Genomic DNA, 15,292 nt, shown 5'->3' on the forward strand with positions numbered 1-15,292 from the left:
TTCGCTAGTTGCAGCGAGCGGAGGCTACTCTTTGTTGCTGGAGGGCTTCTCATTGCGGTGGCTTCTCTTGTTGCGGAGCACGGGCTCTAGGCACGTGGGCTTCAGTAGTTGTGGCGCGTGGGCTCAGTGGTTGTGGCTCGCGGGCTCTAGAGCTCAGGCTCAGTAGTTGTGGCGCGTGAGCTTAGTTGCTCTGCGGCATGTGGGATCTTCCCGGACCAGGGCTCGAACCCGTGTCCCCTGCATTGGCAGGCGGATTCTTAACCACTGCGCCACCAGGGAAGTCCCGGTCAGGTTTCTTGATAGGAGCTGGATATCAGATTTAGATTTAGAATAGTTTCTAATTTCTCACCAGTTCAGGTTGGCTGAATTATACAACTCCAGAAGCCACCATTTAGAAAGAAACCAGATCATATGAAGAGTGTCATATGAACAGTTGTACAATGTAATGGTCTGCCTTACCGTTGTCCCTCGGTATCTCTGGGGGATTGGTTCCAGGACCCCCTGGGAATACCAAAGTGTACAGATGCTCAAGTCCTTTATATAAACTGGTGTAGTATTTGCATATAACCTATGCACACCCTCCCTATACTTTAAATCATATCTAGATTACTTATAATACCTAACACAATGTAACTGCTATGTAAATAGTTGCTGGCGAGAGGCAAATTAAAGTTTTGCTTTTTGGAACTTTCTTGAAATTTTTCTTTTCTGAATATTTTCAATCCATGGTTGGTAGAAACCACAGGTTCCACATCCCAGTAACTCGCAGATCAACCAACGGAAGGCCATCTGTACTTACATCTTTTCAGGTTATAATAGGGTTATTCTTCTTTATAAAAACAATGCCAAATACCTAAAACCGTGCATTTATGCTCTCATTTTAGAGTCTTGGTGTTCTCCTTATCCTCCATTACTTCAGTCGCAGTTAAGATTGATGGAGTTCATTTAGGGCAAGCTAGTCATTTGTCTGGTCCTATTTTCATACTAAAGTGGAATCCGAGAAACTACAGTAATAAGACACATAACATAGAAGTAATCGTCCAGGTAAGTTAGTAATTTTCAACTTGCTATGTGAATGATTAGGCTGTAACCACATTGAACTCTGATTTGTTTTTTGTTTTGTTTTGTTTTTGTTTTTGTCAATTGATAAGATGAAACTAAGTGAATAAAAAATTTGAATACACTGGATTTAGTATGTTCTGAAAATGGACACTCAGGAATAATTCTACTTTTAGACTAAAAACTGGGCAGAGGACATGAGTGTGCAACTACTGGCTATAGTCCCCTCTTTTTATACCCAGGGAATCATTCTTCTGTTTTCTTCCAACTTTGGCCAGAATCTTTTAATAATGGGAGCACATTGCCCAATATTCCTAAAGATAATAGAATAAGTTGGAAAACATATAATATTTACATATCCATGCCTTTGATTGCTGTCTCCAAGAATAGGAAATTGTGTCACTATTTTGAAAGCTCTAGGGTAAATAATTTTTAAGGCATCCATCAAAGGGATTTTTTTGTTTGGCGAGTGGGCATTGATAGCACATGCAGTAACTGTCTGCCTTTCCCTTTTCTGATTCAGCTTGAGGAACATTTAATTCACTAGACCTGCCGGAGTAGAAAGTGATCATCATCACCAAAGTAGAGCAGTTTCATCAACAATCTGAAACACTTTAGGGGATAGACTGTGCTAAAAAATTAGTTTCTAGAAAAAAAAAAATCTGTCAATTTCTACAACTTTATGATTTGATGAAGTTTTAAACTATTTAATCTTTTAATGTTAAGTCTTAGTTTGAAGATTATCAAGTAATCCTTCAGAAAACATGTGATTATTTTCATTATCTTTTTTGTATGTGTCACAGAGAAGGATTTAGAGCAGGAAGGAGCTATTTACTGAGCTTCTTCTAAGGAGATGCCAGACACTTAGAATTTTTTACGAAATCTGTGTAACAATCTTATGTGGTGGGTAGTTTTATCCCCAATTCATAGATGAGGAAACGAGAGAAGGCACTTTGCAGTACCACCCATCTTTGAAGTGTTCTGCTTAGGAGGAAGAAGACACTCATGGGTAGGAAGTGGAAGGAGGGACTCCTGGGGATGAACTCCTTAATGTCTTTCATATTAGAAGTTGGCTCATTTTAAAAAGACTTGAAGATACAAGTGCACATAGAATAAATTGTTCCCTATCTTTACAGTCATGGGGAAGAAGTAGGAGCAACCGTAGGAGACCTGCTCACTGTTGGAATGGGGAACTTCCAAATCTTTGGATTGCTTCCGAACCCCAGCTTCTGTAGTTTTATGAGGAAGGAACCATAGCTCACATTTCTTGAAACATTTCTGCCTGCTTAGTTGAATTCTTAGTAAAAATGTGAAATCACATATACTTTTTATATGTTTAACATTTCTTACGTTATTGAGGTATAATTTATATTAAAAAACTCCATATATTTAAAGAGTACAATTTTGTGTGTTCTGACTTTCTTATACATCCTTAAAACCATTTCTACAATCAATATGATCTATCACCCTCAAAAGTTTTCTTACGTCCCTTTGCAACTGCCTTCCCTCCACCTTCATTTCCAGGCAACCACTGATCTGTTTTATGTCTATGAGTATAACTTTAAAAAATTAGTCTACTGAATATTAAACAGGGAACCTGTCCCCTCATTCATCAGTGAGAAAGTTCTGTCCTTTTAAATACAGTATACCATAGATAAGTCTGAAAGAAAAATTCATAGGAGAAGACATCGATTTATTATCTTATATTTTACCTATTCACTGTATTTATTAAATATCTGTAAAGTTCTGGGCAGCCTAGTACCAACTAGACCTTTAGGTCAGTTCTCAGTGTGGTTCCTGAAGTAGTAGCATCAACATCACCTAGGAACTTGTTAGAAATCCCATCCCAAACCTATGTATCAGAAACTCTGGAGATGGAACCCAGCCATCTGTTTTGACAGTCCCTCCAGGCGATTCTGATGTGCATTAAAGTTTGAGAACCAGAATTTAAGATTATTGTGCCTCCTTTGCCAATTTAAAGGGCAAACTCTAGAAATCTCTATATCTCGAAATTAAAGAAAATCTCTGCTTTAAAACAAGAACTTAAAAAAAAACCCAAGAACTTGTCATTCAGAGTAAGAACATTTGAGCAATAAAAGTTTGATAAACACCAGTACAAGTTCTTTTTGCTATTTTAAAACTTTTTATGATGAGGAATTTTTTAAATATATGAAAGAAATACTATAATAAATCTCCATGTATCCTTCACCCAACTTCAAAGATTATCAACTTTTGACCAGTCTTGTTTCATCTGTACCCCATCCACTTCTCCCTGTACCACGATGTCATTTCATCTGTGTAAATATGACAGTATATATCTCTAAAAGATAAGAGCTATTTTAAAAAAATGTAACCATAGTAACATATCACACCTGAAAAATTAACAGTAATTCCTTAATATCAAACTATCCGGCTAGTGTTCAGTTTTCTTATTTTGTCACATATAATTGCATTTGGTTGGTTCAAATCAGAATCCAAACAAGGCTCAAATATTGCATTTAGGTGATTGTCTCTTCAGTGTCTTTTAACCTATAGGTTCCCTCTCCACCCTCCTTTTTTTTTCCCCTCTCAATTTGTTTGCTTTGGAAACTGGATCTTTTATCCTGTACTGTTTCTGTATTCTGGATTTTTGCTGTTTATATCCATGTGTTATCATATAGCATGTTCCTCTACCCCATCTAGTTTCTATTACTGTAGTTAGATTTCGAGGTTAGATCAGATCTGAGTCTGTTTTTTGGCAGGAATACTTCATTTGGTGTTTTATGCTTTTATCAGAAGCTTATGGTATCTGGTTGTCTCTCTTTTAATAATGTTAAGATTGATCAATGTATGTAGATATTATTGACCCTACCCAGTGGTATGCTGGTAAATATTTAACAACCAGCTTGGGGCAGGTTTGAAGGGAGGACCCTGATTTGTAGCGTCTCCCTGATTTATACCAATTTCCATAGAATAAATATTCCTCCCGTAGCTGGTTTTAAGCTACTGACACATCAGCTGGTCTGCAAAATTCCTGAATATGTAGCAGTTGGCCCTTGTGGGTCAGTCAAGCCAGTGCCAGCACACTGCAGGCTTATCCTCCATTCAGCTTTTCAGTACCCAATCAGCTTTTCACTGAGGGATTAGCACTTACTGATAATCTCAGCCTAGATCCATTATTTCATCAGAGTTATAAAATGGTGATATTCAAATTGCCACTCCTAATTATAGGAGTATTAATTAGAATAGTCCCACAAAGAAAAAATTTGCCTCATCTTTTTGGTACCCAGATATAGAGTTCATACAGGAAAGGCAGGATAAGTCTTCATTCTTCCTCCACCTTTCCTGTTCTAAACCAGCTTTCAAAGTAATGAGTTACTTCTCTAGCTTCTGCCAAAGGTAACTAAATGAGTCTTATAGTATCATTATTAATTCATAGTTTAAAAAATATATATTTGGTATGTTTCAGTCCATTGCATTTATTCTTTTTGATGCTCAGTTGTTTGTCTTTGACTAATGGGAGCCTCTCCAAGTTGGCCACTAAGTCCTTTGATACAATCCCTGTAGTCCTTGTTAGTTTTCTTGCTTTCTGGTAGAAGATGTTTCAAGTTCTTTTGCATTTCTTACTCAAGAACTGGAATCACCTATTTCTCTAAAGAGCACTGGTTTCTTGTAGTGAGAAGTTTTATTTTGAGACCAAAATCTGGGCACTAGCCCAGCTAGCTCATTGTTGTTGAGTTCATTATTATTTTTAGGCCTTTTCAGTAAACAGAGGGAAATACAGATTTCTTTTTTTTAAAAGAGAGAATACATTGTAATACATGCTGATATTTCCAGTTCAAATCTAGAATTACAGGGTTTAAAAGAAGTTTTATTTAAAGTGCTTATAGGAAGAATCAAAAGTAAATGAAAAAAATGTTGCTTATTCTGAGATAACTGACAAAAGTTATTGGAAACTTAATCTTGGAACATTGTACGTATTTGTACATGAGGGTTGCTTCTCTGCTGTGCTTATAACTAGGACTCTGCTGGAAGAAGTAAGAGTGTTCACCACATATTTTCTGCTCGAGAGGATATTCACCTCAGGTTTGATCCTCTGGCATCATTTATTCTCCTTACTGACCATTGTACTGTGGTGAGTAAATTCAACTAAATGTTATGTGTGTTTTTAGTTTGGTAGGTCCAAAGTCATAAATAATATAATAATCATGTGATGAGAAAGTGGAACCTTATAAAATTAAAAGTTTAGTTGCTTGTCTAGAAGGATACAGTGATTTTAAATTGATTTGAATTAAAAGAAGTGGAGGCATGGACATATAATACCTGTTTTGGGACCTAGTTCTACCTAGTGCCATAAAACAAGGATAACTAAATGAATTATAGGGACTGTGCTAAATTGGATTGGGATCTTTCAAAAATAATATTTCTTCCTATATAAATAATACATGCTTAATATAGAAAACTTGGAAAATTTAGAAATAAAGTACAATCAGCCCCACATCATTCTTTTTTTTTTTTTTTTTTAAAGTTACATTTAGTTGCCTTGGAAATATATTTATTTATTTTATTTTATTTTTGACTGTGTTGGGTCTTCGGTTCGTGCGAGGGCTTTCTCTAGTTGCGGCAAGCGGGGGCCACTCTTCATCGCGGTGCGGGGACCACTCTTCATCACGGTGCGCGGGCCTCTCACCATCGCGGCCCCTCCCGTCGCGGGGCACAGGCTCCAAACGCGCAGGCTCAGCAGTTGTGGCTCACGGGCCCAGCTGCTCCGTGGCATGTGGGATCTTCCCAGACCAGGGCTCGAACCCGTGTCCCCTGCACTAGCAGGCAGACCCTCAACCACTGCACCACCAGGGAAGCCCCCACATCATTCTTTTATCACACTAGCCATTATAGCCATTGCATTTCTCATTATGATACTCTCTATTTATTTTTCTCTTACGTACATTAAGATATGAGTTTTTAATATAAAATGGTAATATACTTTTTTTTTTAAATAAATTTATTTATTTTATTTATTTATTTTTGGCTGTGTTGGGTCTTCGTTGCTGGGCGCGGGCTTTCTCTAGTTGCGGCGAGTGGGGGCTACTCTCCATTGCGGTGCATGGGCTTCTCAGTGCGGTGGCCTCTCTCATTGCGGAGCATGGGCTCTAGGCACGCGGGCTTCAGTAGTTGTGGCACACAGGCTGAGTAGTTGTGGCTCGCGGGCTCTAGAGTGCAGGCTCAGTAGTTGTGGCGCACGGGCTCAGTTGCTCCGTGGCATGTGGGATCTTCCCGGACCAGGGCTCGAACCCGTGTCCCCTGCATTGGCAGGCGGATTCTTAACCACTGTGCCACCAAGGAAGCCCGGTAATATACTTTTCATTCTTTTTTTTCTGTCTGATTTTTTCCACTGAGGAATTTGTTTTGACTGTTTTCTTACATCACATTTATTTTATAAATGATGCTTATTGGCTGCATTATATAGTCATAGATACATCTTAATTTATTTGACCATTTCCCTATTGTTGGACATTTGTTTCCAATTTTTCCCTCTACTATAAAAATACTGCTTATAACTAAGTTTTTGCACATACTAGTTTTTTTTCTTAAACTTTTTATTTTATATTGGAGTATAGTTGACTAAAAATGTTGTGATAGTTTCAGGTGTACAGCAAAGTGATTCAGTTATACATATGCATGTATCTATCCTTTTTTGAATTCTTTTCCCATTTAGGTTGTTACATAATATTGAGCAGAGTTTTCTGTGCTATATAGTAGAGGTCCTTGTTGGTTATCCATTTTATTTTATTTCTTTTAATATTTCTTTATTTATTTAATTTATTTATTTGGTTGCGCTGGGTCTTAGTTGCAGCAGGTGGCCTCCTTAGTTGTGGCTCGTCGGCTCCTTAGTTGTGGCATGCAAACTCTTAGTTGCAGCATTGCATGTGGGATCTAGTTCCCTGACCAGGGATTGAACCCTGGCCCCCTGCATTGGGAGCGTGGAGTCTTAACCACTGCACCACCAGGGAAGTCCCTGGTTATCCATTTTAAATATAGCAGTGTGTACATGTCAATCGCAAACTCCCTAACTATCCCTTCCCCCCACCCTTACCCCCTGGTTTGTTTTCTAAGTCTGTGAGTTGTACATATTAGTTTTTTTGGAAATTTCTGGAAATGAATTGTTGGATCAAAGAGTGGATGCATTATTCTATATACTTCATTTATTTATTATATAATTCCACAAAATTTTAAATTATTTATTATATTCATTGTTTTTGGTCTGTCCCCCCTCATTAAAATATAAGCCCCATGAGGGCAGAGATCTTTGTCTTTTTGATATGCCTAACACAAGTAGGCCCTCAAATAAATATTTCTTGAATGAATAAATGGTTTTTTTTTTTTAAATATACACTGTCAAACTGTCTTTCAGAGAAGCTCTGGCAATTTACACTTTATTTTCCTCAGATCTCCCTATCCTGGGTATTGACATAAAATACACTACAATGTTCAGAAGAAAACTTAAACCCCCTTTAATTTCATCTCCCAGAGATACCTTAATATATGTCCTCACATACTTAAAATGTGAATTCCTTATTTTAATTTACTTTTATTACTTGTGTGATTGAACTTTTAAAAAATATGACTAATGGGCATTTGCATCTCATTTTTACAAATCTTTTTGTGTCATTTATTTTTCTTTTGGGAATTTTTAATGGTCGCCTAGATCAGGCTTTGGAAACTTTGGTGTACTTATGAATCACCTGGGAATGTTAATAAGAGGCAGATTCTGATTAGTAGGGCTGAGATGGGGCCTGAGATTCTGCATTCCTAACAGGCTGAAGGTGATTCCAATGATGATCTGGGACCCATATTTTGGGAAACAAGAACCTAGATAAAATGTCTCTTTACTGTGAATTAATCTCCAAGTGAGTGACTTCTTGATGGAGAAAGCATAAGGAAATGCAGTCTCTGTTCACTCAGCCTGCAGTGTACTGTGTACTGTTGTTGTTTTTTTCCACTCCTATACAACTTTAAATAAAACAGTACAAATTATACTTATCCTAGTACAGTGAAAGTAGACTATTTTAATTTGATCACTTTATATAAACTGTATGAAATCACTTAGTTTCAACATTGGTCCAGGTATCATATCCAAATCTTGAAAGAATAATGCTGAGGCAACTTACAATTATCTTTTTTGGTGGATCAGATGTTCAATTCTCTTTGACTGTATATTTTTCTCATATAGTCATTTCTGCTAATGATGTCATTTCCATTTTTGTTAATTAGGCCATTTAAAAAAACTGAAGCTGTATCCATGTATCTTTGTCACGTGAGTATCTATTTCTCTGCAGGCCCGGGTCCTTTTTGTCATGATTGTGCTGATCCAGCTCATCATTCTCATTACTTTTCGGTATCGAGCATATCCAGAGCATAAAGGTTAGTCACCATGGTTCCTTAATCTTAGAAGACTTTACTTTAGTGTATCCCATAATGTCCTCACTATTACCAGGTGATAAATATCAATGCAAATTATCTTTGCCTGAGCTCTGTGAGGTGCATCCTTCAAACTACCATGCTCACCTCAAACCCTCTTTTCCATACCATTTTCTCCAGCCATTCTAGGTCATAATGAGCGCTTGCTTCTCTGAATCCCAGCAGTCCTTCCTGAGGATTAATTCTGTATTTAACTAGCCAATGATCTTGTTTTACATTACCACTTCAAATGTATATACATTTTCTCTTCAATCAGACTGTAAGTTCCTCAGTATAGGAGCTCTTGTTTTCTACTTCTTTTCTCTTTTCCACGGCACCCAGTTTGTGCATTACAGACAATAAATACTTGTTGAATTAAATGTTCATTATCCCTTCTTGGCTTGGATGAAGTCCCTGGGATCAGGAACTGATTGTGGGGGAGGTGAGTACTGTAGTAAAGGTTAAACAGTAAAATGATTAACTGAATAGGTAGTATACATATCCTACTGAATGTTTTTCTGCTTATATATATATTTTTAAATTCTATGAAAAAGTTCAAGAAGCATTATTGCACACATATATTTTCTTGCCCACAGTGTAAATAAATAAATATTTGAGGGAGGCCCCAGCCTCATGTGGGAATACCAGTATTTTTGTATAGTTGTTTAAAATTTACAACATATTTTTACCTACATTATCTCACTTAATCCTTACAACAATCCTGTGAGGTAGGTATTATTGTCCCCATTTTAAAGATTAGAAGACTAAGGACTGCAGAGGTTATGTAGGTTGTCCAATGTCTCATAGCTAATAAGAGACTGACCCCAGGTTAGTTTTTTTCTTTAAACAACACTTCTCAACTTTGACTACACCTTAGAATCTCCTGGGGAACTTTTTAACATCTCAGTGTCTACACAGCACCCTCAGTGTTTACACAGAATCTCTGGGGGTAGGACCTAAGCATCAGTATTTTTTAAAGCGCCCCAGATGATTCCAATGTGCAGTCAAGGCTGAGAAGCACGGCTCTGTCTAAAGCAGTATTTTCAGTCCTGCTGCCTAGAATCACCTGGGTTGCTGTCCCAGCTCCCCTCTTCCCCAGGCCAATTAAATCAGAATCTCTGGAGGGTGAGACCTGGGCATGAGTATTTACTAAAAGTTCCCTCAGGTTACTCTAATGTGTAGCCAAAGTAGAGAATCATTGCTTAAAGTTTAAAGCATAGCTGCCTCTAAGGCTAAAGAATGATGTATTTATAATAAATAATAATTACTATAGGTGGATATGTAGATTACTACTTTGAGAAGTACCAGACTAGAACAAGAGAGAAGCTGAGAGATGAATGAGTAGCAAGTATGAAACACACAAAGGGAGAAAGGTCATGCGTTATCAGGCTTTGTCTGAAATTAACTGTCAGGCTGAACAGTGTTATGAGTATAAAATGAATATGCTGGCCTATTAGGGAAGACGTGCTATTTAACTTACATCAGGCTGTCTTTCACTGGAGCCAGTCCTTTAAACCTTTAAATAGTTCACCTCTAGCATTGCTCAGTGTGTACTGAGCTTGCCATCATAGTCTTCTGCTAACCAGTGTATGATCGGCTGCAGATGAGTGAAATGGCTGGCTGGGGTTGAGGAACGGTGATGCTTTAGTCTGTGGCTGCAGAATGAAGCCCTTATGCTTGGGCTTTCTGGCACTGTATTGTGTGTGTGTGTTTGCCACACCACACAGCTTGTGGGATCTTAGTTTTCTGACCAGGGAGTGAACCTGGGCCCTCTTCAGTGAGAGTGCAGAGTCCTAACCACTGGACCACCAGGGAATTCCCTTTAAGAGATGCTAATTTGGAGAGCTTTGCGGATTCTTTTCAGTTGGAGTAAGAGGAGAGCTGTGAGTTAAGAGCTGTATCACATATGGGAATGGAATATTTGGACAGATACTCATAGTTAAGATTAAATTTTGATATTTGTTTGATATGCCTTTGATATGTATATAGTATATATAGTACTATATATATATAGTTTTTAGAAAATTTTATTGGAGTATAGTTGATTTACAGTGTTGTGTTTCAGGTGTACAGCAAAGTGATTCAGTTATATGTATATTCATTCTTTCTCAGATTCTTTTCTCATATAGGTTATTAAAGAATATTGAGTAGAATTCCCTGTGCTATACAGTAGGTCCTTGTTGGTTATCTATTTTATATATAGTAGTGTGTGTATGTTAATCCCAGGCTCCTGATTTATCCCTCACCTCCACATTTCCCCTTTGGTAACCATAAATTTGTTTTTGATATCTATAAGTCTGTTTCTGTTTTGTAGATAAGTTCATTTGTATCATTTTTAAAAAATTAGATTGCACATATGAGTGATATATGATATTTGTCTTTTTCTGTCTGAATTACTTCACTTAGTATGATAATCTCTAGGTCCATTCATGTTGTTGCAAACGGTATTATTTCATTCTTTTTTATGGCTGAGTAATATTCCATTGTATATATGTACCACATCTTCTTTATCCATTCCTCTGTCAATGGACGTTTAGGTTGCTTCTATGTCTTGGCTATTGTCAGTGGTGCTGCAATGAACATTGGGGTGGCCTTTGATATATTTTGATGCAACTTTTGGAAGTTTGTACATTTGGATACTAAATCTCATGGAAAACAGGGATTTGATCATCCTTTGAGCACGGAATATATGTGTTTGTGTGTGTGTGTGTGTGACAACTACACCATTGCTTTGACTTCCTACCCTCTGTAATTCTTTTTTTTTTTTTAATTTTTTATTGATTGATTGATTGATTGATTGATTGCTGTGTTGGGTCTTCGTTTCTGTGCGAGGGCTTTCCCCAGCTGCAGCAAGCGGGGGCCACTCTTCATCGCGGTGCGCGGGCCCCTCACCATCGCGGCCTCTCTTGTTGCGGAGCACAGGCTCCAGACGCGCAGGCTCAGTAATTGTGGCTCACGGGCCTAGTTGCTCCGCGGCATGTGGGATCTTCCCAGACCAGGGCTCGAACCCGTGTCCCCTGCATTGGCAGGCAGATTCTCAACCACTGCGCCACCAGGGAAGCCCCCCTACCCTCTGTAATTCTAAGTGAGTTGGTTTATCAGAATTCCTGCCAACTTCTGAATTTAAAGTGGTGTCATCCATATAACAAATGATTTGCTGACAAAGTAGTAGATGGAAGTCTACTAGAAAATATTATAAAAAACTTGAACTTTGCATGTGTTCACTGGATTTTTCAAATTTATTGTTTAGGACCTCCAGGATTTGTAAATTTGACCTCGTTTTCCCTTCACGTCTTGAGCAAAATAAGCATCTTCTACTATTCTGTGTTGTTGCTGACACTCTATACAGTGCTGGGTAAGTCAATTAGGAAACCTGAGATTGTGGAGAATTCTGCCAAAGAATATACTGAGAATTTTAACAGTAGTCATTTAGGTTCTTGAGAGCATAACGACCGGCACACTGCTCCTTCGTAAGTCATTTCCTGCGATGTGATCTTGGGAAATAAAGTTCTTTCCTAACTTAAAGGACATTTAGTCAACACCAAGTTAACTTAAGGGTGCTGAGAGGACCATGACAATTAGTATTTGTGTAGAAACCTAATAGAAGATAGAAGTTCAGCTTAAATGCCATCTCCTCAGAGCAGCCTTCTTTGACCACCTTAAAGCTTTATCCTCTATTTCACCATACTTTTTATTTCCTTCATTACTTTATCAGAATTTATGATTATCTTCTGTATATATCATCTCTCCCCTCATTAGACTATCCATTGATGTCTTGTCTATCTTGTTCCCCTCTATGCCCAGCATTAAGCACAATGCCTAGTATGTAGTTGAGTGACTATTTACTACCGTGTGACTCCTAAAAACTCAGCTCAAAAAAGAGAGAAACTGAGATGAGCAGTGAGTTCAGGCATTTGAGCTCTTCTCTTATATTAATTACTATACCCAATACTGACAAAATCACTTAGTCACTTATGGAAGCAGAAAGCACTGTGAGTCTCTTTTTAAAGCTTTTTACTAATGTTCCTTACTAAGAGTCATTTAGGAGTAGATTAGACTGTTTGTTGCTTAGTCTCTGTTTTCTACTTTTAGTCCATCTTTGGACTTTTCTTTCCTCATTAGTAACTCCCACCAGAGAACAGAAAGTATTTAAAGAAATAATATGACCCTTTACAATTCTGTATAACAAGCTATGCCAGATTCCCCTTTTGAGGTTGGTTTCCTTGTTAGAAAATAGGTTGAAGCTGTTTTAAACACTTGTCTTCCACTAGGAGGCAAAGCAGGTGATTTGGTTCCTGGCTGTAAAGGAAAACATTAGAAGGGGAGAAGTTGTTTCATTTTTCAAGGTTGAAACTTAAAGGGGAAACACTTTTTAAAACTAATATGTATCTAATGGAGAATATATATCTGAGAAAATTACCTATGACTTTTTAAAGTTGAACTCTACTTTTTTTTTTTTTAATATTTATTCATTTATTTATTTGGCTGCACCGGGTCTTAGTTGCAGCACGTGGGATCTTCGTTGTGGCATGCGGGATCTTTTAGTTGTGGCATACAGGCTCTTAGTTGCAGCATGCAGGATCTAGTTCCCTGACCAGGGATTGAACCCAGGCCCCCTGCATTGGGAGCGCAGAGTCTTAACCACTGGACCACCAGGGAAGTCCCAGTTGAACTCTACCCTTACCAGCAAATGATGGTATTACATTTTGAGAAGGGAAATCCAGCTGTCCCTTAATCACTCTTGACAATATAGTAGTTCTAGAAGCCTGAACATTGAGAAGGGGCAGTAAATAATAATACGGGGTAGAGAAAAGTCATTCTGGCATTGCAGATGAAAAATTAAAACAAAGAAGTGAGTTAAACTTTGTACATGTTAACCCTGAGTATGTAGTTGATGTACAAAGTAATGACTGTGGGTCAGCCAGAAAAGATTAAAATACATTCATTAATATTTATAAGAAAGTAGTGTGTTTTAGAATGATTAAAGTGGTTGAAGTCTTATTGCGTAAAGGAGTAAATCTCAGTTATCTGGAAAATTAACTGTGGTATCTATGGAGTACCTTTTTGCTTCTTAAAGGAAATGTGAATGCATTATATTGAGGTTACTACTGTAATAGAATCTTCTAAAATTTGTGAATGTACTCCAATCTGTTTCTGGAATCTATTCCAGGTATAGTGCATACTCAGGCAATTTTATAATCTAGAGAAATATGGAGCAAAGAAGCAAATAATTGGTTAGCTAGGATATTGAGTGTAACACAGAGATTAGCAAAGAAGAAAAGCTATACAAATAAATGCTTATAGATGACTAGTCTCATATTTCTTCATTATTTCTATAAATGCATCTCATGATGTATGTAATCAGTCATAGTTATTTAACTTCCTTTCTTGTTCATTGCCTCTTTCAGGACCATGGTTTGTTGGTGAAATCACTAAAGGCAAATTGGGTTGCTGCTTTTCCTTTGGGATCTTTGTTGATGGACGTTTCCTACAAGGCAGTGTAACGTTTATAGTTGGAATTCTCCAGGTAAGAAGTCAGAAACGCAATTTAAGAACATCTTGACCTTGTTGGACTAATTGCATAATAGTTATGAATTAAATCCCAAATCCCAAATTTAACACCATAGATCATGTTTTCTAATTTACTGGCAGGGCAGTCTTTAGTATCTGGTGTTTTGTTTGCTTTTAGAGTGCTTCCTAAGCTCTTTCTTCCACCACTCTTGTATGTAAACATCTAAAATACAGTTTTGGCAGGAAGTTTTATAAGAGGTGAAAGAGCTTTTTGTTTTTGTTGTTTGTTTCACTGTGCTTTTTCATCGATAAACAGTGAAAGAAGAGACTTATGGTAGAATAAATGAGACTTCTGGGTAAAGCAAAATTGGTTGTGATAATGAAGAAGGAAATTGTTTCAGAGGGAGGAAAAGAAAAATAGACACACAAGAAAAGTGGGTCAGCTACCCAGTGGAAGCTTTCTAGTGATGTCCTAGCAGTACACTTGTTTATGAAACACTGATATGTTAGGTTTACATTTGGATTGAGATTCCTTTAGAACAAACACAAATAAAAAACGCAGATCTATAGCAAATTTCTATAAATGGGTTTGAAAACTATTTACCTAACAATTTATCTATTGTACTCATCTGATGGGGCTAATGGATCAAAATCTGAGGTGATGATCTGGAGTTGTATAAGAGATCCAAAAACATTGTTTGAAATGAGTTCACAGCCTCATAAGAGGGCAGTAAAACATGATCAGCAGGATTAGAGACAGACAAGTAGGGAAGATCTTTGCCTGGTGAACACTGACCACAGGCCAGAATATTCTCTGTTTAGCAGCATTTTATATGTGACTAGATCCGGGTCTAGTTCAGTTTTCTATTATGTAGATGGAGGCTGTCTCTCAGGAGCACTTATTCCAAGTAAAACCTGACCCTTACCAAAAGGTGGGCTTATAGTCATATTTTAATAAATAGTACACTAAGAATGGATATTATGTATCATCTAGGCCCATGGCCCCTAAATCTATTATATCTCTGACCCAGACCTCTTCTTTGCACCTCAGGTGCCTATATATGCAACTGCCATTTTGCATCTTCCTTAGATATCTAACAGGAATCTCAACTTAATATACCTCTAACAGGACCTTTAATTTCTATCCCTGAACCGGTTCCTCCCCCAGTTCTTTCCAATTTCAATAAATTATCCAGGAGGTATCTTCTCAAGGGTGTATCTTCAAATTTTCTCCTTCCCTCATAGTTTATATCTAGTTCATCAGCAAGTAGTACCGTATTTGATC

General features: G+C 37.5%; 1 protein-coding gene across 7 annotated transcripts in view; it reads left to right on the forward strand.

Annotated features, from left to right (window-relative positions):
• Positions 1 to 15,292, forward strand: part of TMEM62 (transmembrane protein 62) — a 45,710-nt gene that overhangs the window by 28,482 nt on the left and 1,936 nt on the right. For all 7 annotated transcript variants that reach the window (XM_082388769.1, XM_082388768.1, XM_082388773.1 and 4 more), the window contains 5 exons: positions 885 to 1,044; positions 5,060 to 5,173; positions 8,376 to 8,460; positions 11,747 to 11,851; positions 13,905 to 14,023. In XM_082388769.1, the coding sequence (XP_082244895.1) occupies positions 885 to 1,044; positions 5,060 to 5,173; positions 8,376 to 8,460; positions 11,747 to 11,851; positions 13,905 to 14,023 (583 nt within the window). The remainder of the gene's footprint in view (positions 1 to 884; positions 1,045 to 5,059; positions 5,174 to 8,375; positions 8,461 to 11,746; positions 11,852 to 13,904; positions 14,024 to 15,292) is intronic.

The sequence above is a fragment of the Balaenoptera borealis genome (assembly GCF_965194805.1).
Source record: "Balaenoptera borealis genome assembly, chromosome: 3".
NCBI classification, from domain to species: domain Eukaryota; kingdom Metazoa; phylum Chordata; class Mammalia; order Artiodactyla; family Balaenopteridae; genus Balaenoptera; species Balaenoptera borealis.